The following is a 22,330-nucleotide window of genomic DNA, read 5'->3' as shown; positions in this document are numbered from 1 at the left end:
GGTTCAGATACCCCAGTGGAGGGAGACTGCGCAGCTTCGCGTGCGTTCCTGGATCGCCCCCACCCCAGTCTTCGGCGCCGGGAGACGGGAGGCGCCCAGCCTCAGCCCTGGACACTCCCCCACCTGGGGCAATGGAGGAACGTCCGGGCAGCAAGTTCAGTGCACGTTTGTCTGCGTTTGTGTGTGTGCAATTACGGATACTGTTGGTGTTTTGGGTTAACCCCACATTTGCCATTCAGAAAATATGTAATGCTAATGTAAAGTTCAGCTGGGGACATTGAGCTCTGAGATAAGCCGTAGTATAGTAAAGGTACTTAGTTTTATAGAAACATAACCAGTCCTTGAACCGTATTGTTTCCCTCTGGGAGAAGGAAAAAGCACCAAACAGATACAAAAAAAGCACCAAACAGATAACAGATATTATCTGTACCTCAAACTTCCACCACTTTTTGAGTGATGAAAGACTTTTCATGTTAACAATTACAAATGGCAAATCGATGATTGTAGAAAGAAATAGTTGAGTTTTTTTTTTTTTTTTTTTTGAATCGGGATGATCAATTTTGTTTAATCTAGCAGACCTAGCCGACTTTGGTTGGGTCAGATAAGTGCTCCGAAAGACAAATCGCACTCTTGCTAGGTTTTATGGGATAACAACGTAGGAAAAAGTATTAATTTTTTGTTTTTATATCGGACAGAAAGTATTATAAAAACAAGCTTATAAAAAAGATAAAAATTGACCAGTGTTAGATTCATACTTATGCAGTTAAGGTCTGTCTTGAAGAAAATTGATGTTTGGTAATCCCAAGAATAGTGAGATACTGTTTTTTTTTGTAATGAAAAACATAACTAGAGTTGAGTGATCATCGTCAGTGAGACCAGAATGTGAGAGTTTTTTAAGGTCTGATCTCTGGCATTGAAAGGTCTGAGAAAATAGCACTCCTAGTTGAAAGAGATTAAAAATTAATTGTAAAGTATGACATACCAAACAGTGAACTGTGACTAAATTATGTTGCTCTTTGTTGGTAATGCTGTGTAGTAGAACTAACTTTCTACATTGTTACCATGGTATGAAATTTTAATATGTTGATTTTTCCTCTAATGCCATTCCATAGTTAATACTGTATAGGGGCTATTTAATTTGGAAATAGGGCAGAGGTCACAGGAGATAGGACATGGATGATTGAAAGCATTGACACTGAAGACAGACTAAAGTTCTTTAGGGTTTTGATGTGAAAGTTTCTCCAAAGTTCAGCTCCAAAAAAATGAATGTCTTAGCTCCTTGGTAGGCCTTTGGCAAACAAGTCATTAGGCCACTAACAATTGCCAACTATTACTGTGTAAAGACTGTCAGGCCAGTTCTTTGTTAACAAGTCCACTAGAAAAACTCTTGTGTAAATGACATCATAGCCCGGCAGAGGCGGAGTAGTTAAGCCCAGTAATCCTTTTCCTTTGGGATGGTATAGTTTACATATAGTCAGGAGGCTTTCAAGGCCTGGATTAGTTGTCAAACTTGAGACTATTAGTTTCTTTTTTTTTTTTTTTTTTTTTTTTTTTTTTTTTTTTTTTATATGTATCACATTTTCTTTATTTTTTTTTTTTTTTTTTTTTTTATTATACTTTAAGGTTTTAGGGTACATGTGCACAATGTGCAGGTTTGTTACATATGTATCCATGTGAGACTATTAGTTTCTTAAGAGTTTTTGTGATTTACAGTACTCAGCTTCTGCAGTGGTTGGCACATCAAACCTATTTTTCCTTTTACACTTGTTTTAAGAATGTCTTATTTCTTCAGATTTTGTGTTTACACAGATCTGTAGTTATCACTATGATTCTTTTTGTTGGAATGCTAAAATTTAGGATTCATAAAATGTACTAAGATTAGAAGGTAAACTTTGATGAGGCCCAAATATGACATCAACTATGAAGAAAGAACTAAAGGAAAATGAATAAAGGAAACATACATTTATTCTAGGTTTCCACTGGGAAAAAGTTGCTTATAAGTTCTGTTTCAAAATTTCAGTACTCTATATAAATGATAATATTAGGGATAATGGATAGGTTGTTGGTTTGTGAATCCGTAATGAACAGTTAACCTTTAGGTAAACTGATAAGCGTTTTAGTTGTTTTTTGGTTGGTTGGTTGGTTGTTTTTTTGAGATTTTTTTTTTTTTTTTTGAGTTATTTTTGAGTTTTGCTCTTGTTGCCCAGGCTGGAGTGCAGTGGAGTGATCTTGGCATACTGCAGCCTCCGCCTCCCAGGTTCAAACGATTCTCCTGCCTCAGCCGCCCCAGTAGCTGGGATTACAGGCAGGCGCCACCACGCCCAGCTAATTTTTGTAGTTTTAGTAGAGATGGGGTTTCCCCATGTTGGCCAGGGCGGTCTCGAACTCCTGACCTAAGATTATCCACCTGTCTTGGCCTCCCAAAGTGCTGGGATCACAGGCGTGAGCCACCATGCCTGCCCCGTTTTTTTTTTTTTTTTTTACGTGTAAGCAAAAATACATTACAACTGAATAACATAGCCTTAAAAAATGAAAGGCAACATGTTTTGGTTCATTGTTTTCAGAAATTGTTTTCTTGCATATAGTAATGACATTAATTACTGAGGTCTCATATTTTTGTTCAATTTTTTAAATGAATTATTTCATTTTGTAAAAGGTTATAAGAGCAGCCAGGAGGAGCGGAATTGGAAAATCTCTGGGTAAAATCTTCTCGGTTTGGTTTTTTCATTTTACTGGTTCCTAATCCTGATTCATAATGAACAGTTTAAGAGAGAATTGCTGCAATGCAGCATTTAAAACTAAATTTTTAAAAACATGATTTAAGAACATTTTGTATACAATCTTCTGTTCAGATCAAAATTGAAAGAATATTTTAGTTTATGATGTTAGAAGCATAATCAGTGCTCATGGAGAAAGTAATTTTTAAGGATTCTGATTTTCTTCTAACTTGAGTTTTTAATACTTTGTCTAAACTTTTTTCCTGCTACTCATGTAATCAGTGATTTTAATATGACACCATGGCAGGCAAATCTTTCATAGTGTTTCTCTGTATGCTGTACAGCCTTTAATACAGAATTTATTTTTAATTAAGTGCTTGGTGAAGTGCTATAAATGTAACATTGAATGAAATGAATTATTTTATGAAAGTCTTTAAGTGATATAAACTATTTGCTTTAAATTAGGGAACTTGTTACCCGCAAAGCAAGGAGGACAGGGAAACAGTTTATGTCTTTGAAATGAGCTTGCTGAAAACACTAGAAAAAAATCAATAGAAAAAATTAGGAGCTTGCTAAAAAGACCAGGAAGAAAAATCAATAAAAACATTACATCTATCTATTTATGAATCATGAAAGTAGAATATGGTTATTTGCATCATTAAGTATCTTTACAAATCATTATTCCTTATATGGTACACCCTAAAGGCTGCCAAAAACAAGCTGTGGTAGTTCCGAGAAATTAGAAGAGAATAAAACTAATTAGATGATCTTGCCCAGTTCCTTGCCTAATCAAAACAAGATTCTCCCTTTTCAAGTGGATGATTTGGTGTTTGAACCTTCTTGATTACCTTAAGAGGGAAAAATGAAGGAGAGGAGGGAACCATCATCACATACCTTTACAGTTGTGGAATGTTAGCCCACTATAGTGTCTAACTAAGGAAAATCTAATATAATACACTCCCAAGTGATCTGAAATGATCCGCTATTCAGAATTCCAGAGAAAGACATATCCCTGCCAGAAGGGTGTCCTTCATAACCAAATTTGGTCTTCAGCCTGGTCGGTGCATACTCAAACAGGAATCACTTCCCTTAAGAAACCTAAGGTATGCAGTTGAGATCAACTTATTCCTTTTTGATTTGTCCCCTTAAAGCATCAGTCGGATGTGAATGCATCTTGTGACTTGGAGTTATTAGTAAAATTGAAATCTGAAACTTGGAAGATCTTTGAAGATATATGGGATTAAAAGCTGCATAATGTACATTTCGAGGCTAAAAACCAGGTTTGAAAAATACAGATGTCCAGATGAGTTTTTCTTTAATTTATTTGAAAAATAGAGATATGCCTTAATTATAGACCATTAGAAATAATTTTTATGTTTCACAAAGTCTTGATTTTCATTCCAGGAAGCCAGAGTCAGTCAGTAACTTATGGCTAGATATTTAATTAAAACATTTGCCTGGCCGAGTGCGGTGGCTCACGCTTGTAATCCCAGCACTTTGGGAGGCCGAGACGGGCGGATCACGAGGTCGGGAAATCGAGACCACGGTGAGACCATGGTGAAACCCCGTCTCTACTAAAAATACAAAAAATGGGGGAGGGGGGAGGGACAGCATTAGGAGATATACCTAATGCTACATGACGAGTTAATGGGTGCAGGAAATCAACATGGCACATGGATACATATGTAACAAACCTGCACATTGTACACATGTACCCTAAAACCTAAAGTATAATAAAAAAAAAAAATACAAAAAAATTAGCCGGGCGTGGTGGCGGGCGCCTGTAGTCCCAGCTACTCAGAGAGGCTGAGGCAGGAGAATGGCGTGAACCCGGGAGGCGGAGCTTGCAGTGAGCCGAGACTGCGCCACTGCACTCCAGCCTGGGCGGACAGAGCGAGACTCCATCTCAAAAAAAAAAAAAAAATTTGCCTTATTTAGTATTACAAAATCATAATTTGGTTTTGCAATCAAGATAAGAAGACTGTTTTGTCAACTTAATGCTAAGCACTTAATTTTTATTTAACAATAACTTCTAGAAAGATAATCACTCCAGTCTCAATTATTTTTGTTGGTGTGTTACCTTTTAATAGTTGCCATTTATATTATTTTAGTAAGGTTGTAGTGGTAGTTTATATGTTTGCTTTGAGTTGATAACTAGAGTAAGCAGCTTCATAAAGTACTTCTGAAGCCAGGCTTCACTATTAAAACTGTTTACTATTATAAAGCTGTTTACATTATTTCTGGCATATCTCTTGGTAAATGGTTTAGGAGCACTATTTAATGTTGATGTAAAAATTGAGGCCAGGCATGGTGGATCATGCCTGTAATCCCAGCACTTTGGGAGGCTGAGTTAGGTGGATCACTGGAGGTCAGGAGTTTGAGACCAGCCTGGCTAACATGGCAAAACCTCATCTCTACTAAAAATTCAAAAATTAGCCAGGCGTGGTGGCACATGCCTGTGGTCCCAGCTACTCAGGAGTATATTTGTAGATACGTATAAAATTCTCTTGACATTACTTGATCACTTACATTAGATCCAAGTATGTAACTTATCTTAGTATTCAAGTTTTTACCTGGCCTTATCCTCTATTACTCTTTGAACCCTACAGTCTGTACTAATTATTTCTAAAATTGTGTTACTCATCTACAATATCCCGTATCTTTATAGTCACTAAATGAATGTCTGCTGGATAAATGAGGGAAAATTACTTTCTTTTTGCATAGAAAAACTATTAGTATGGTTCATTTTTGGGTGGCGATTGTTATTTTGATTGTACTTAACATTTGTTTTCAGAATTGTTCACCGTGAATGTATCTTGTGTCAGCAGTAAAATAATAGATTTCTTTTAGCCACACCTGTAGAATTGAATGTTAATTGTTTCAGCATCTGAGAAAAGGATACGTTCACATGTGTCATAACTAAAGAATAATCAGACATCGATGCCTATTTTAAATTGATGCCAAAGTGAAATCAGCTTCTTATATCTGTCAGTAATGCTTTCAGCTTTAGGGGGAAAACAAACAGCTAATAGTGGCTTAAATAAATAAGAGGATGTTTTTCTCACATAACAAAAAGCCTGGGTATAGGCCCTTCATGGTTCCTCACTCTGTTATACTTTGTCATCCTTAGCTGTTGCTTTTCATCATCCTGTTTGTCATATTTGCAAGATGGATGCTACAGCTCCAGGCATTCATTCCAGGAAGGAGAAAGGGCAGTTTTAGCTGAGATGGTCCTTTTTATCAGGATAACAACACCCTTCTCAGAGACCTCAAACAGACCGCCACTTCATATTCAGAGTTTGGTCATGTGACTACTAGTTGCAGGGAGACTAGGCTAACAGGTATTTGGCTTTCCAGCCTATTTATTGGGAGGTAGCAAGGGAAAGGGGAATTGGAAATGGCTTTAGGAGTGTCTGGTTCATTGTTACTTTTATTTCAGACTTTGAGGTGGGGATGTGGAGGGTAGTAGGTCTTTTTCAGCTAAGACTTAGGAAGTATTTTCTAATGTTAAGGGCTTTTTCTGGGGTCATGATTGTTTTGTGTTTTAGGGCCCAGCTTCCTTCCTTTCCTTTAGAAGAAACTAGAGAACAGGCAGATGACTTGCAAATACCTAGAACCCCTTGCCTCTTATTTTTGGATACCTACTCTTTCTCCTAGATTATTAAATTGTTCCTGCAAGCATTTAAACTTCCTCAGGTCTTACAAGTCTTAAAAAAAAATGACTTTCTTAGACATACAGCAGATTTTCTGCACCACTTGGTTACCTCCCATTCTTTTCAATCCATTCCAATCTGACCTTTGTCATTGAGTGCTTTTTAGTTTTGTCTTGGCCTCACAACTGTATTTGACATAATCACTCCCTCCTTGAAAATTATTTTTTTTTGACTTGCATGGACACCACTGATTTTTTTTTTTGTTCAATACCCCTGGCTCCTTCTCAGACTGTATTAGTGGTTCTCTGAGAGTGGTCCATGGAGTCCCCAGTATCATTTCTGGGGTCCAGAAGATCAAAGCTGTTTTCAGAATAAGATGATGTCTTTTTAACTGTTTTGATACTTGCATTTGATCCTTGCTCCTTGTGCTTCAACTTAACAACTTCCGTTGGTTTCTTGAATGCTACTCTGTTCTTTCTGCCTTAGGATCTTTAAGCATCCTCCCAATGCCTAGACTACTTTCCTACATGAAACCTTTTTCACCCTTCATGACTAATACTGGAGAGAGTGATGATGAGTTAGTTGCCGCTTATTCTTCAGTTCTTAAATATTCTTTCTCCAAGGGTGTTTCCCTGATATTCTGCTTTCCTGTAGACTTAGGTTCTCCTCCTGTATTCTCTCATTGCGCTTTCATAGCACTCAATTGCATGAGTCAGAATTCTGATCACTTAATTGTTTAATGTCTGCCCCACTATTATTTATGCTCCACTAAAGCAGAGAGGGAATCTGTCTTGGTTATCATTCTAGCATGTCATCTCACATTCCATAAGTATTTGTTAAATGAAAGAATGGTTGAAAAGCTGTTGCAGGACAGGCATGGTGGTTCACACCTGTAATCCCAGCACTTGGGGAGGCTGAGGCAGGAGGATCTCTTGAGCCTAGAAGTTCAAGACCAGCCTGGGCAACATAGCATGGTGGCACATGCCCCTAGTCCCAGCTGCTCAGGAGGCTAAGGTGGGAGGATTGCTCGAGCCCAGGAGGTTGAGGCTGCAGTAAGCAGTGATTGTGCCGCTGCAGTAAGCAGTGATTTTGCCACTGCACTCCAGCCTGGGTGACAGAACCGAGACCCTGTCTCAAAAATAAATAGGTATTTAAAAAAATAAAAATCACTCAGCAATATTTGGCTGCCATAGTAGTGCTAATTATAATTACTGGGAATTATAATTGTAATCACTGGGCCCTGGGATTGCAGCAAAGACTAAAGACCATTCTTGTTTTCCTGGAGTTTATTCTAATGGGTTTGTACATGGTGATCCCTAAGATCGCTTCCACTTCAAAGATTCAATGATATCAAATTATGCATACTAGGTATACTATTTTGAAGATTAAATATATTATATGATGGCATCTGTAATGGTTAGAAATGTCCATTTACCTTTAATTTGTATAGTTGAAACACTTTTTTGTTTTTCAGTCCAAGCCTTATGCATTTGATCGGGTGTTCCAGTCAAGCACATCTCAAGAGCAAGTATATAATGACTGTGCAAAGAAGATTGTTAAAGGTAAATATATTTAACCTGCTGAGTTGTCTCAGCAATAAATAAATAAGTTGGTGATCTTTTCTACTATTCAGCTTTCTTTTTTCATTTTAATGCCCCATTCTTCCAAGTTAATTGCAGAAGAAAGTTGTTTAAATAATAAAAAGGTCAAATACAATTAGTAAATATTCTATTGCTCAAATTCCATGATCTAATTATATACAGTACCTAATTAAGGGTATTATGAGAACTATGTTACACACTTATTAAGAGATACATTTGTATTAGATATTCCCAGGAGAGTTTCCAAGGTGGCAGTTCTAGAAAGAGAACAGTATGAGAATGAAAACAAAATGGCTAGACATATTTCTAAAAAGTAGTGGAAAATGGCAGTCTATCATTCTTCCATTCCACTGTTATTCCTTCCCCAAAGACTTACCTATCCCTTGAGGAATTTAACAAGGGTTGCCAAGGGTGAGAAAAGTATGTACATTCCAGTTAATACTATAACTTATACAAGAATATTTATAATTTTATATATTCTAAAACCATTGAATTTTAAAGCTGAGAGAGTGCTCATTGTTTATCTGGACTTACTTCCAGTTACTGTAGAAATCTGTTTAATCAAAGGAATGGCTGTTACTTTGTGATATGATTTATTTCATTTTTTGACAGCTGTAGTTGTTACAAAGTGCTTCTTAGATTGAGGCAAAATCTGTGTTGTGGCATTCACCACATTAAAGGATTTGGGATTCAGTATAAAAGTAGGTGGATTAGGATAGCATAGGAGCACAGATGTTCATCCTAGTAACAGGAGATAAGGTGGAGTTTTAGAAGGTTTATAGATGAGGTGAGGGAGGGAAAATGTGGATGTACTCATTATATCAATTCCATATTGTCTAATACAGGGAGCAAAGTCATCATAGAGATGAGGAAGGGGGAAGAGGTTCTAGGAAAAGGCATGAAATGGATGGATTCAGGCAGTGTGAGAGTATTGCCAGGCAGTATTAAGGGCCCACTCAAGGTTAGCTGCTGGAAGAGTTGAATTTTTGCCCATTTGGAGTTTTACTAGGTGAGTACAAAGGAGGGAAGTGGGGAACAAGAGAATTGAGGATATTGTCAAAGGAGTGATTAGAATGGTGGACCATGGGATCTAAGGTGGTTAAGTTACAGGAAGAAGGATATGAGGGAGGCTGAAGGGCAGTGAAAAAAGGTGGTAACATTAGTGGGTTGTAGATCTCAGTGGGGTCAAAGATTTGTTGGAATCAGGGTACTAGATGGAGTAATAGAAGGTGAATACAGACAGTCCCTGACTTAGAACAACTTAAAATTGTTCGACTTTACGATGGTGCAAAAGCAATACACATTCAATAGAAATATTTCTAGTACCTGTACAACCATTCCGTTTTTCTTTTTTTTTTTTTGAGACGGAGTCTTGCTCTGTCGCCCAGGCTGGAGTGCAGTGGCGCAATCTCGGTTCACTGCAAGCTCCGCCTCCCGGGTTCACGCCATTCTCCTGCCTCAGCCTCTCCGAGTAGCTGGAACTACAGGCGCCCGCCACCACGCCCGGCTAATTTTTTGTATTTTTAGTAGAGATGGGGTTTCACCGTGGTCTCGATCTCCTGACCTCGTGATCCGCCTGCCTCGGCCTCCCAAAGTGCTGGGATTACAAGTGTGAGCCACCGCGCCCAGCCAACCATTCCGTTTTTCACTTTCAGTATAGTATTCAATAAATTATATGAAATATTTAACACTTTATTACAAAATAGGCTTTGTGTTAGATGGTTTTGCTGAACTGTAGGTCAGTGTACGTGTTCTGAGCACATTTAAAGTAGGCTAGGCTAAGCCATGGTGTTTGGTAGGTTAGATGTGTTTGATGCATTTTCAGCTTAGGGTATTTTCAACTTACAGAACATTTATCAGGAAGTAACCCCGTTGTAAGTTGAGTAGTGTCTCTACTTGAAATTGAGATTATGGAAGCAACGCAGTTAGTAATGAAAAGGTAAACGTGTCGTCATGGAGTTGACTTCTGAGGTAGTAAAGAAAGGGTAAGGCCAGACATGGTGGGTCACACCTGTAATTCCAGCACTTTGGGAGGCTGAGGTGGGAGGATTGCTTGAGGCCAGGAGTTTGAGACCACCCTGGGCAACAGCGAGACCACATCTCTGTTTTTAAAATAAAAATGAAGAAAGAATAAGATCGCAGAAAATTTGGTCAAGGAGCCGAGAGGCAGGGTATTTTAGTGGGATTATCTGCTACAGACTTTGAAACCACCAGTACTGTTTTATTACAACAGTAATGGTATTGGTGAGAGAGAGTGAACTGGGTACTGAAATCTTCATAAAACGAAGGGGAATTAACACTTGTAATTGTGTAAATGACTGCAACAAAGAGGAACAGGGTCATCATGTTGTAAGCGTCATGTGGTTTTCCAGAGGGATCTATCATAGAACACAATTTTATTACATTCTTTGATTGAGACATACTTCTGTCTCATCAGTACAGTTTAAGATTACATTAGCTTTCTAACTAATAGAAAGTTACCGATTCATGAATTCGTGGGCAATTTGAATATACAGGTCTTTTTTGTATCTCTTGCCGCCAGCTTTAAGCCCCATTCCATACTTTCACTTTGGAGAGCAAACCTTTAAAGTGCAGATTCCATTTTGTTCATTTTAGCTCTTAATCATATTTTGAGTTTTATTTTTATAATTATCTTACCGGGGATCTAGTAAGTTGGCTGTCAGCACATTTGATAAGTCTATTAAAGTGTCAAAGGCTTTGAAGTTTGAAAAATATGATTCTAAATCATTTATAAAGTGCTTAATGGGTCATGGTCCCTAGGTTAATCTTCTAAAATGAATAAGGTTGTTGGCAGTTATTTCAATCACACTGTTTGGGTTTTCAGCCGACTTCAGAGCCTCTTACCTATACAATTGGCTAGTCCTTAGTTTGTCAACATACTCACAAGAAAATGATGAAAAACTTGAATCCTTTTATCAAGTGATGGTGCATGACTCTAGTATTTGCCCAAGGTAGCAGTTGAATAACAATATCCAAACAGGAAATGAGGTTAGTTCAACCATAGTCTTTACTCAATACAATTTTGGCATACTTATTTCCATAATCTATCCCTTTTCTCATTTTGAAAATGTAAATAACATTAGTATCTTTTATTACCTTTGTTCTCTTTGGCTTTTAAAACTAACCTACAGTAGCTGTGAGATTTTTATCCCTGGAATGTAATCCTCCTTAGTAACTAGAAACTTGGGCTCATTTGAAGCCATTCTTTTGCTATCATACTATCCACATCAACCTTGAAGTCTCTGTCAACAATGTTTATCCTGTTGTTCTGTTTCGAGGATCATATTTGTGGAAGATGGTAGTAAATAGAAGTACCTCTGTTTTAATATCATCAGTTAATATTTTATGGTCTTTCCTAAGCAATGCAGGTTCATTCATTCATTATTTTTTTTCTGAATATGACTTTAAAAGTTCTTTTTAGGGCCATAGTTTTTATTTTGTTTTGGTCTTAAAGTTACTTATCCTGGACTTTTATCTTTCTCATGCTCTTCTTGTGAGTTCTGTCTCTCTTGTATATCCTTAGTTACATAGTCTCTTAATAATAGGCTCATACTCAGAGTTTTTCAAAATCTGTTGTTTTTTAAGTGGTACCTAATCTTAAGGAAAAGAAAAAGATGAAGTCTGTTTTCCTGACGTTTAGGATACATGCATCTATCACTTTTGTTCTGTTTTATTACTATTTGCAGTTCTAAGATGAAATCGTTTGCTTCCTGAAATTTCTCTTCTTTTCTTTTTCTTCATCCTGCTTTACTGTTTGGAACTGCGTTCAGGATAATAGTTCCCTTCTGTGTAATATGGTAAGAGTATAATCTTTGGAATCAGACAGTCCTAGATTGAATTCTAGGCTCTGCCACTTTCTTGCTGTGTGACTTTTAGCAAGTTACCTAACCTTTCCAAGTCTCCATTTCTTCTTGTGCAAAATAGGTACTAGGAGTTGTTAAGCACAATAGAGGTATCAACTGCTAATTGTGTCCTCTGCCGTCTTCTTTTTTTTTTTTTTTTTTTGAGACGGAGTTTCGCTCTTGTTGTCCAGGCTGGACTGCAGTGGCACCATCTTGGCTCACTGCAACCTACCTCCGCCTCCCGGGTTCAAGCAGTTCTCCTGCCTCAGCTTCCTGAGTGGCTGGGATTACAGGCATGCGCCACCACGCCCTGCTAATTTTTGTGTTATAGTAGAGACGGGGTTTCTCCATGTTGGTCAGGCTGGTCTTGAACTGCCAACCTCAGGTGATCCGCCCACCTTGGCCTCCCAAAGTGCTGGGATCACAGGTGTGAGCCACCATGCCCAGCATGTGTCCTCTGTCTTCTTAGAGGACATTATTAATTCAATCAGTCGTGTTTGTATTTGGGATAAACTCATAGTCTCAGCTATTTCTACTGTACAAAATTAGACTTCCAGCAAGTGTTAGAATACAAAGTTTCTATCATAATCTCTTCTTCTATGCAGCCTTTGTAATTTATGTCAGTATCACCTGGCCATGATTTCCTTTTATCTTTACCCAAGTGCTCTGTACCATTTTGGAGGAGACTGTATGTGGTAGCTGGTGGGACTTGTCCTGGACAAGGATTTCAATGTGGTAAAGTTACCAATAAATACACGTATTTAAGGAGAAAGATGGCATAGGGGTAGGTGGTGGGTACCTAGGGAGGTGTGAGGACAGGAAAGCAGTTAAATACATGGTAGGTTGTACTTGGGACAATCATTGTTAAACAGATTGGATGAGAAGCCATGGTTAGAAATTGTTGGTAGGCAAAGATCAGCAGAGTGATGGGCCAGCTGGGATTTCTTTTGAGATAGGGATTTGATGAGCAAGTTGCCAGTAATGACCTGAAAGCAGATAGTACTCTCTGGGTACTCCGACAAGTTCATTGAGAATGCACTGGCTCATAATTATCTGGACAAGTTTATAACTTGATTTTACGTAGGGCTATTACCATTCCCTATTTGTAGATTTGTTAGATACAATTGTTTCTTTTGAATAAGGTTTATCCACTTGTATTCTCTTGAATTCTGAATCTGAGTGATTTGTTTCCCTTGTGTTAAGTAGCTATTTATTCAGTGCCCACTATAAGCATCTCATCAGGTCTTTGTAGATTTCCTGTTTTTTCCACCATGGCTTCCTGACCTAAACTTTCTGCCGCTGTATTCACCTTTGATTTTTCCAGATGTAGCCTGCCTTGTATTTATTTTGGTTCCTCTGCTCCTTGAGTATATAGTACAGTGGTTAAGAGCAGGTCTCTGGAGCCAAGTCTATTTGCATTTGCGTCTCAGCTTCATCTTACTAGCTCTGGAGTTACAGGCAAGTTATTTAACCTCTCTGTGTCTCAGTTTTCTCATCTGTAAAATGGGACTAATAATAGTACAGTGCAGACTGGGCGCGGTGGCTCACACCTGTAATCCTAGCACTTTGGGAGGCGGAAGTGGGCGAATCTCCTGAGGTCAGGAGCTGAAGACCAGCCTGGCCAACGTGGTGAAACCCCGTCTCTACTAAAAATACAAAAATTAGCCGGGCGTGGTAGCACACGCCTGTAATCCCAGCTACTTGGGAGGCTGAGGCATGAGAATTGCTTGAACCTGGGAGGCGGAGGTTGCGGTGAGCCAAGGTTGTGCCACTGCACTCCAGCCTGGGTGACAGAGCAAGACTCTGTCTCAAAAACAAAAAGCAAATAGTACAGTGTATGGGGTTTTGTGATGATTAAATACAGTAATATATAAAAAATGGTTAGAACCTGAGTCATTGTAAGCTCTCAGATGTTAACAGTAACTTTATATGATGACTTCTAATTCTCAGAGCTTTTCCCTAAGTAGTCATTTTGCTGGGGAGGCTGAAGTTCGGGGAGATACAAAGCGACTTTCTAAAACGTGATGGGCTGTTAATCTCACTAGCTAAATATGTTTTTCTCTGTTGATAAAGTATGAAAGAAGTAATACTTGTTCAGAGTTGTCCACCTCTGTTTCTCACAGGAATGACAAAAGTATATTTAAAAGGGTGAGGGAGGCTTTAGAAAGATCCTGTACATTGGTGATGGTAATAAATATTCAGCAAGCATTTGCGTTCCTCTGGAGTGCCAGGCACTGTGTTAGGAGTTAGACACAGTCCTGACTTTGAGTTGACAGGCTGGTGAGTAAAGCAGACAAGTAAATTGACAGAATACTCATTGGTAAGTATTATGATTAAATGCAGATACTGTAAGAACACATAGGATGAGACTTTTACCCAGATATTTTGGGGGTGGGTTGTGGAATTGGGTTAAAGGAAGAGGTAAATGTGATACATGAAATAATTTTGCTTTCCTTCTCAAAAATGAAAAGATTTTGAAAGAAAGTTTCAAATGTTTGGAGTCTCTTAAAATCTTCCCAGGGAAGTAAGTAATGATGTCTTTTTTTCTCATTAATAAATGTTTCTGTAGGAAATTTGTTGTCCAGTTAGTTGTGCCCAATGTTGGGGTTATTTTTTTCTTTTTAAAATAATGAATAAAAACAAGGATCGGCTTGCTTATTGGTTTACTTTTCACTGTTATATGCTGTTTCCAACGAGGCTTCTCTTTTTATTTTGGCTTCCTGTAGAATAGAATGTAATTTCATAGTACCTTTCTTGTCACCAAAAACAAACAACAAACAAAATCCTCGAAAGCCAGAAATCAAAGGATTGCCTTTTTTCCCCCTTTGACCTAATAAAGGAATATATTTAAATGGTAACGTCAGAGGCTAGAAAAAAATTTCATAGGAGGGTCAGGTGCAGGCGCTTACTTAGGCCTGTAATCTTAGCACTTTGTGAGGCTTGAAGCAGGAGGGTTGTTTGAGCCCAGGAGTTTGAGATCAGCCTGGGCAACATAGCAAGACCCTGTCTCTACAAAATTTTTTTTAGAATTAGCCAGGCCTGGTGGCATGTGCCTGTAGTCCTGGCTACTTGAAGCTGAAGCAGGCGGCTTACTACACACCCAAGAGGTTGAGGCTGCAGTGACCAGTGAGCTATGATTGTGCCATTGCAGTCTGAACAGAGGGGAGACCCTGTCTCATAACATTTTTTTTCATAGGAACTTCTTGGTAATTGATTTTGGGGTAGGACTGAGTGTTATACTTTGTGGGTAGGATAAAGAGGAAGGTCGGGGTTTGTGAGGATTAGCTACTAATTAACCATCAATCAGTCTTGTTTCTAAAATCTCATCTGTATGTAAATTGGCAGAGAATTTTTTACTTTTTGGTCACATAAAGCTTTGGAGTGTAGATGTGATGACATTTGAGATGTACACTGATAGAAGAGATTCTTTATTATAAGCAGTGGAATTTAAAATTTGTTTCTTAATTGACCACAGAAATAGCAGTCTGGGTCCAGAGAAAATTGCTTAGATAGGTCATCACTAAGAAAATTACTATTGTTGTATATTTCCTTTAATGTCTTTATAAATCCTTTGTGTACTAAACTTTGATGGAGTCTTTCATATTAGCATAAAGAAAATCTGAATCTTTCTTGCCACTCTTTCCACAAATAATTTTGGTATTTTTTTTGAGACAGAGTCTCACTCTGTCACCCAGGCTGGAGTGCAGTGGCTCGATCTCAGCTCACTGCAACCTCCTTCTCCTGGGTTCAAGCGATTCTTGTGCCGTAGTCTCTCGAGTAGCTGAAATTACAGGCCACGTACCACCACGTCCAGCTGATTTATTTGTTTTTATTTTTTTTTATTTTGAGATGGTGTCTTACTCTGCCCAGACTGGAGTGCAGTGGCGTGATCTCGGCTCACTGCAACCCCCGCCTGCCTGGTTCAGGCAATTCTCCTGCCTCAGCCTCCTGAGTAGCCGGGACTACAGGCATGTGCCAGCAAGCCCAGCTAATTTTTTGTATTTTTAGTAGAGACAGGGTTTCACCATCCTGACCAGGCTTGAACTCCTGACCTTGAGATCCGCCTGCCTTGGCCTCCCGAAGTGCTGGGATTATAGGAGTGAGCTACTGCACCCAGCCACTCCTACAAATATTGTATTATACGGAATTTAGTATGCAAGGGTTAGGAAGAGGGCGTGTGTGTGTGTGCGCGCGCGCGCGCGCGCGTGTGTGTGTGTGTGTCTTTTAGGGTGTTTTATACCTCACTAAGAATAAACATCTGACATTTTCCTGTAACATTCTTTAAGTAATTTCTTTTTTTTTTTTTTTTAAACCTTTACCCTATCATCCTGTAGTTTAAGTAATTTCTTAGGAATCTTGCTTAAGGAAAAAATCCCCTGAATTACAAAATCTCTTATTTTCTCATAGATGTACTTGAAGGATATAATGGAACAATATTTGCATATGGACAAACATCCTCTGGCAAGACACACACAATGGAGGTAACATTTTATAATCTGTACTTAGATGTAGTTTGCAATACATACAGCATTCATTCATTATTTGTGATATTATTTCACCATGCATAAACATTTTAATTTACTCTTTATTGCCTTTTCTCATACAAATAATACACATGTAACATCATTATTGGAATCTAATCAGTTCCTGAGTTTAAATAGTAAGGGATATCTGTATTTGAGATTATATTTGAGATTGTTTTATCAGTTAGCATAACCATAAAATAATGAACATTTTAGACAAGAATTTTCTGTCACCCTGTTATATGGGAAATTTTGAATGCTTATGTGTTGTTGATTTTATTTAGTATAAATAACGTTTTCCTGTTCTCCTTGGCTCCTCCTGCCTCAAAATAACTGTCACTCTTCTCTGATAAGAATGTTGCCATAATTATCAGTGCTGCTGTTAATAATAGATGTGGACCCACTATAGCTTTGCTTCTAGAAAACAGCCTGTGATTTTCTGCCACTGCTAAAGAGCATCTGTTTTTATCATTTATTTGAGTGTACTATATTAAGTAAATGACTGCTTCTTTTAGTGTGATTCATATTACTGATTTTCATAGTCATAGAGAATAAGGACATCCTAGTATTTGCATGAATTTGCCTTGAAGTAGAAGGAACAATGTAGAATTATATGGAAAGAAACTAAAACCTTTTTAATTATGTTCATTTTACAATGAACATTTTACGAGCATGGATAATCTAAATCTAGTGATTAAATGAAGGGTTAAGATCTGTTGGTAACCCGTGTGGTTGATGTGCAATACTATGTGTATATGTAATAGTTGAATTGGATTTTTTAGGTATTTACAGAGCCGTTTCCACAAAAATACAGTTCCTGTCCTTTCTTGACTATAAGTTGTAGATTGAAACTCTTTGTTTTTACTTCATATTTTATAATTTATTTAAGAAGTCTAGTTTTGTTTTTTGTTTAGGGTAAACTTCATGATCCAGAAGGCATGGGAATTATTCCAAGAATAGTGCAAGATATTTTTAATTATATTTACTCCATGGATGAAAATTTGGAATTTCATATTAAGGTAAATTCCTTGAGGAAAGATTATATTTTATTTTACAGCAAGAATAATGTTGTAAAAAATAGTAAATGTTAGTTTCTTTAAAGTAATTTTAAAAATTGTTTTTATGGAAAGGTATAGTTGAAAGATCATTCAGGTTAGTAAACTTGGATTTTTGTTAATCTGCCATTAGATGAACAGGAATGTTAACTAACGTAAATGATTAAGTCTTTAGCCTCCTCCATAAAATAAAGGAGGTTGCTTTACTGCAGAACTCTAAGGTTTCTACTACATAAAACTATTCTAACTCATTTTAGATGAAGATAATGTAATTTATGTCCAATGGGAAGACTGCTTAAATAACTAAGCTAATTTGGCTAATTTATGTCTTCCCATTAGAATATGAGCTATGGCTGGTATGTTGATAACTGTCTCTCTAGTCTAACAATGCCTAGCACTCAGACCTTGATACTAATATGCGAATAAGTTATATAATTTTAGTTGATTGATTTTTTTAAAATTTGCCCTTTAGGTTTCATATTTTGAAATATATTTGGATAAGATAAGGGACCTATTAGATGGTAAGTTAAATTCTTGCTAATCAGTTTTAAATAACATCTGTTAATTCCTTTTTAATAGTAGCCTGTATGAAATTGTCTTAGGTTATTGGAAATAGACAAAATTTTTTTTCTTCTGAAGTTGTAGTTGAATACCTTTAAACAGAATAACTAGTTTAAAGTGATGTTTATGGGTACTTCTTAGTAGTAATCAGAGCATTGGACTGGGAGTTACATAATCTGAGCCCTGAGTTCTAGTCTTCTGTCAACTGTCAATTAGATACATTGTCCTTAGGCAAATCATTGAACCACTCACGGTTAATGTTCTTGTTCATAAAATGTGGGTGGTAGGTTGGAATGGTCCTAAAATTCTATATTGTTGCATTGGTTTCTGTTTAGATCTCCTGCTATGTCTGTAAGGTCTGCTTTAGAGCAATGTTTTAATATTTTTTTAGAGTTCAACTATTGCTGTTAGGCTGCTCAGGGAAGCCTATCAGTTATTTCATATCCAGTGTTAAGAGTTTTAGGAGAATGTTATTAACATTTGTTTTTCTTTTTCAGTTTCAAAGACCAACCTTTCAGTTCATGAAGACAAAAACCGAGTTCCCTATGTAAAGGTATTTATAGTACAGTTGTCTAGAAAAACCCTGTAATACTTTTTTTTTTTTTTTAAGACAGAGTCTCACTCTGTCACCCAGGCTGGAGTGCAGTGGTGCAATCTCGGCTCACTGCAACCTCTGCCTCTAGGGTTCAAGCAGTTCTCCTGCCTCAGCCTCCTGAGTAGCTGGGATTACAGGCGTGTGCCACCACGCCCAGCTAATTTTTGTATTTTTAGTAGAGATGAGGTTTCACCATGTTGGCCAGGCTGGCCTCGAACTCCTGACCTCGTGATCTGCCCGCCTCTGCCTCCCAAAGTGCTGGGATTACAGGCATGAGCCAATTTATTTAATATATGGAGTCTCAGTCTGTTGCTCAGGCTGGAGTGCATGGCACGGTCTCAGCTCACTGCAACCTCTGCCTCCCAGGCTCAAGCGATTCTCCTGCCTCAGCCTCCCAAGTAGCTAGGATTACAGGCACCCGCCACTGTGCCCAGCTAATTTTTGTGTTTTTATTAGAGACAGGGTTTCATCATGTTGGCCAGACATTAACATATTTTAAAAAATTATTTCACAGGGGTGCACAGAGCGTTTTGTATGTAGTCCAGATGAAGTTATGGATACCATAGATGAAGGAAAATCCAACAGACATGTAGCAGTTACAAGTAAGTAGAAAATAACACTGGTTAGGATTTAAAGCCAGCTTAAAATATCCTTATCCAGGTGATTAATTATAAGATTGCTTCAGGGAAATTGTTAAGGGGAAATCATGTTTATTTATATTTGTGTAATTTCCTTGCAGATATGAATGAACATAGCTCTAGGAGTCACAGTATATTTCTTATTAACGTAAAACAAGAGAACACACAAACGGAACAAAAGCTGAGTGGGAAACTTTATCTGGTTGATTTAGCTGGTAGTGAAAAGGTAAAGTCTTCATGTATTTTGACAAATATTTAAGCATCTTTGTAAACTTTAGTTTGAGTTGGGAGTTACGCGGGATTCATTCTTGCATCTGACTTACCAAACTGGATTTGGTAACCTGAGATTTGTAACTGCTGATGCCAGTGCTTTATGATGACATCAACTGAATAATCAGTTCCAAGTTACTGTTGTTTGACCATACTCTAGTTCAACCCATAAGTGGTTTCTATGACTTAAGATATGTTCGTAGTAAGAACTTGTTAAGCATATGTTGTTATAAACTTTATTAGGTATCCCTTTTCTAATTTTTGATACATATTTTGTCCATATTGGCAGTGAGGTCCCTATTAAAACTGGTAACTATCCATTAGTCTTTACTGGTTTGGTTGGACATATTTCTTTCCTTTGGATGATTGTTTCATTATTACAATTCTATACAGTCTGATTCTAGTCTATCTCAAATTAAGTTTAAATGTTATAATAGGGACTTCTGTGACCATTTTTGCTGTTGTGCTAATTTTGTTTCTTCTGCTTAGAATGATATATCTATTCCGTTATACTCTGAAGTCTTATACACATCTTTCAAAGATTATCTAATCTGAGAAATCTCCTAAGCTATTTCTTCAGCCAACATTGCTAATTTATTGTTCTGACCTATCTTTAACATAGATACTAGCTGGGCGTGGTGGCACATGCCTGTAATACCAGCTACTGGGGAGGCTGAGGCAGGAGAATTGGTTGAACCCAGGAGGCGGAGGTTGCAGTGAGCCGGGATCGAGCCACTGCACTCCAGCCTGAGTGACAGAGTGAGACTCAGTATCCAAAAAAAAAAAAACAACAACAAAAAAACCACAACATAGATATTTAGATATTTTATGTTTTTTTAAAAGAAACAGGTTTGCTTATATAATGTGTTTAAACTCAGTCTCTGTTTTCTAACAGTTACAACATCAACATTATGCCTTAGCCAATTTTAGAAGGTTCCTGTTTTCTTTTTTTTTTTGAGACGGAGTCTCGCTCTGTCGCCCAGGCTGGAGTGCAGTGGCGCAATCTCGGCTCACTGCAAGCTCCGCCTCCCGGGTTCACGCCATTCTCCTGCCTCAGCCTCTCCGAGTAGCTGGGACTACAGGCGCCCGCCACCACGCCCGGCTAGTTTTTTGTATTTTTAGTAGAGACGGGGTTTCATCATGGTCTCGATCTCCTGACCTCGTGATCCGCCTGCCTCGGCCTCCCAAAGTGCTGGCATTACAAGCGTTAGCCACCGCGCCTGGCCAAGGTTCCTGTTTTCTAATGTAGCAAAGGGGACTAACAGATTAATGAACTACAAATTTACATTTAAAATGGTTATTTTCAAGAGTACCTACAAACCACAGATAAAATTTGATGTCTCTCTAATCAAACTCTTAAGAGTAGTACTCAAGAAATGGTGGTACCTAAGAGTAAATGCTTGGCAAATAAGATCATGAAGCTTTTCATGTTCTTTTTTCTTTTTTGCTGGTTATTGATGACATATGAACATTTTAGAAAATTTAAAGAAAATTATAAACTTGTAATTTTGTTTCATTCTTTTGAAATCTTACGTATAGGTTAGTAAAACTGGAGCTGAAGGTGCTGTGCTGGATGAAGCTAAAAACATCAACAAGTCACTTTCTGCTCTTGGAAATGTCATTTCTGCTTTGGCTGAGGGTAGTGTGAGTATACATGTCTTCCATCTCCCTGTTACCTTATGGGGCATTATTTAAATATAGGTGTATATGTGTGCATGGCTGTGTATGTGTGAGAGAGAGAGAGATTGAGATTCAATGTGTTTGAATCAGTTATATGTAAGTTAGTTGTCTTTTGGGAGTTTATTTTATAATAACATTTTATTATACAGAAACCCACTGGTCTTGTTTTCTTTGTTTTTGTATGCAGACATATGTTCCATATAGAGATAGTAAAATGACAAGAATCCTTCAAGATTCATTAGGTGGCAACTGTAGAACCACTATTGTAATTTGCTGCTCTCCATCATCATACAATGAGTCTGAAACAAAATCTACACTCTTATTTGGCCAAAGGTTTGTTGTTAAGAAAGTACAAAACCTAAATTTAGATAGACCTTTTGTTTATAAAATGTAGGAAAATGTGAGCTGTTATTCCAACCTGTACATATTGTTTTGTGCTAGACACACTCAGTTTGAATTGATGACAGATAATACAAGGTGGGTCTGTTTTTTAGACTGCTTGGTTTAAGTTTTAGTACACATTAAAGTCAGATGTAATTTTAGTCAAATTTGTGTGACAAGCTGTAATTTGGTATTAAAATAAGCATTTGAATCAGATAATGAGGTCAAAGCCTGGCAAACATAATCCTCTGTGAGGCCTGTAGACATGCATGACAGGTTAATATAATCTATATGAGATGATTAGGAAAATCAGTAATGATGATTCCGTCTTTGACTTTCAACAGTAATTTCTTAATTCAGCCTTGCAAACAAATTGGAAAAATATAGGCCTTTGTCGTTTATTTTTAGTGGTTTGTTGATTTTTTTTTTTTTTAAAGCTATTCACAGATTTTGGAGCAGACTCAAATTTACTTGGGTTGTAAATAACCTCATATGTTGCGGCTTTTAGTATTTAGTCTAAGAGATTACTGGACAAGAATAAGTTTCTTAGCCATATATACATATATTCCAGATAGATAAAATTAAAAATAATTTCAGTCTCATTCTTTTTTTCCTCCAATTACATCTCTTAGGGCCAAAACAATTAAGAACACAGTTTGTGTCAATGTGGAGTTAACTGCAGAACAGTGGAAAAAGAAGTATGAAAAAGAAAAAGAAAAAAATAAGATCCTGCGGAACACTATTCAGTGGCTTGAAAATGAACTCAACAGATGGCGTAATGGTAATAACTTAA

General features: G+C 37.5%; 1 protein-coding gene across 1 annotated transcript in view; it reads left to right on the top strand.

The window, feature by feature from the left end:
* Positions 1-22,330, top strand: part of KIF5B (kinesin family member 5B) — a 48,639-nt gene that overhangs the window by 756 nt on the left and 25,553 nt on the right. The window contains exons 2-11 of the mRNA XM_055275076.2: positions 7,845-7,932; positions 16,242-16,315; positions 17,272-17,376; positions 17,885-17,933; positions 18,471-18,526; positions 19,083-19,170; positions 19,308-19,432; positions 21,016-21,120; positions 21,344-21,489; positions 22,170-22,318. Of these exons, the coding sequence (XP_055131051.1) occupies positions 7,845-7,932; positions 16,242-16,315; positions 17,272-17,376; positions 17,885-17,933; positions 18,471-18,526; positions 19,083-19,170; positions 19,308-19,432; positions 21,016-21,120; positions 21,344-21,489; positions 22,170-22,318 (985 nt within the window). The remainder of the gene's footprint in view (positions 1-7,844; positions 7,933-16,241; positions 16,316-17,271; positions 17,377-17,884; positions 17,934-18,470; positions 18,527-19,082; positions 19,171-19,307; positions 19,433-21,015; positions 21,121-21,343; positions 21,490-22,169; positions 22,319-22,330) is intronic.

Source organism: Symphalangus syndactylus, chromosome 4, assembly GCF_028878055.3.
Source record: "Symphalangus syndactylus isolate Jambi chromosome 4, NHGRI_mSymSyn1-v2.1_pri, whole genome shotgun sequence".
NCBI classification, from domain to species: Eukaryota; Metazoa; Chordata; class Mammalia; order Primates; family Hylobatidae; genus Symphalangus; species Symphalangus syndactylus.
The sequence above is the reverse complement of the archived record's forward strand: the minus strand, read 5'-3'. Positions and strand labels throughout refer to the sequence as shown.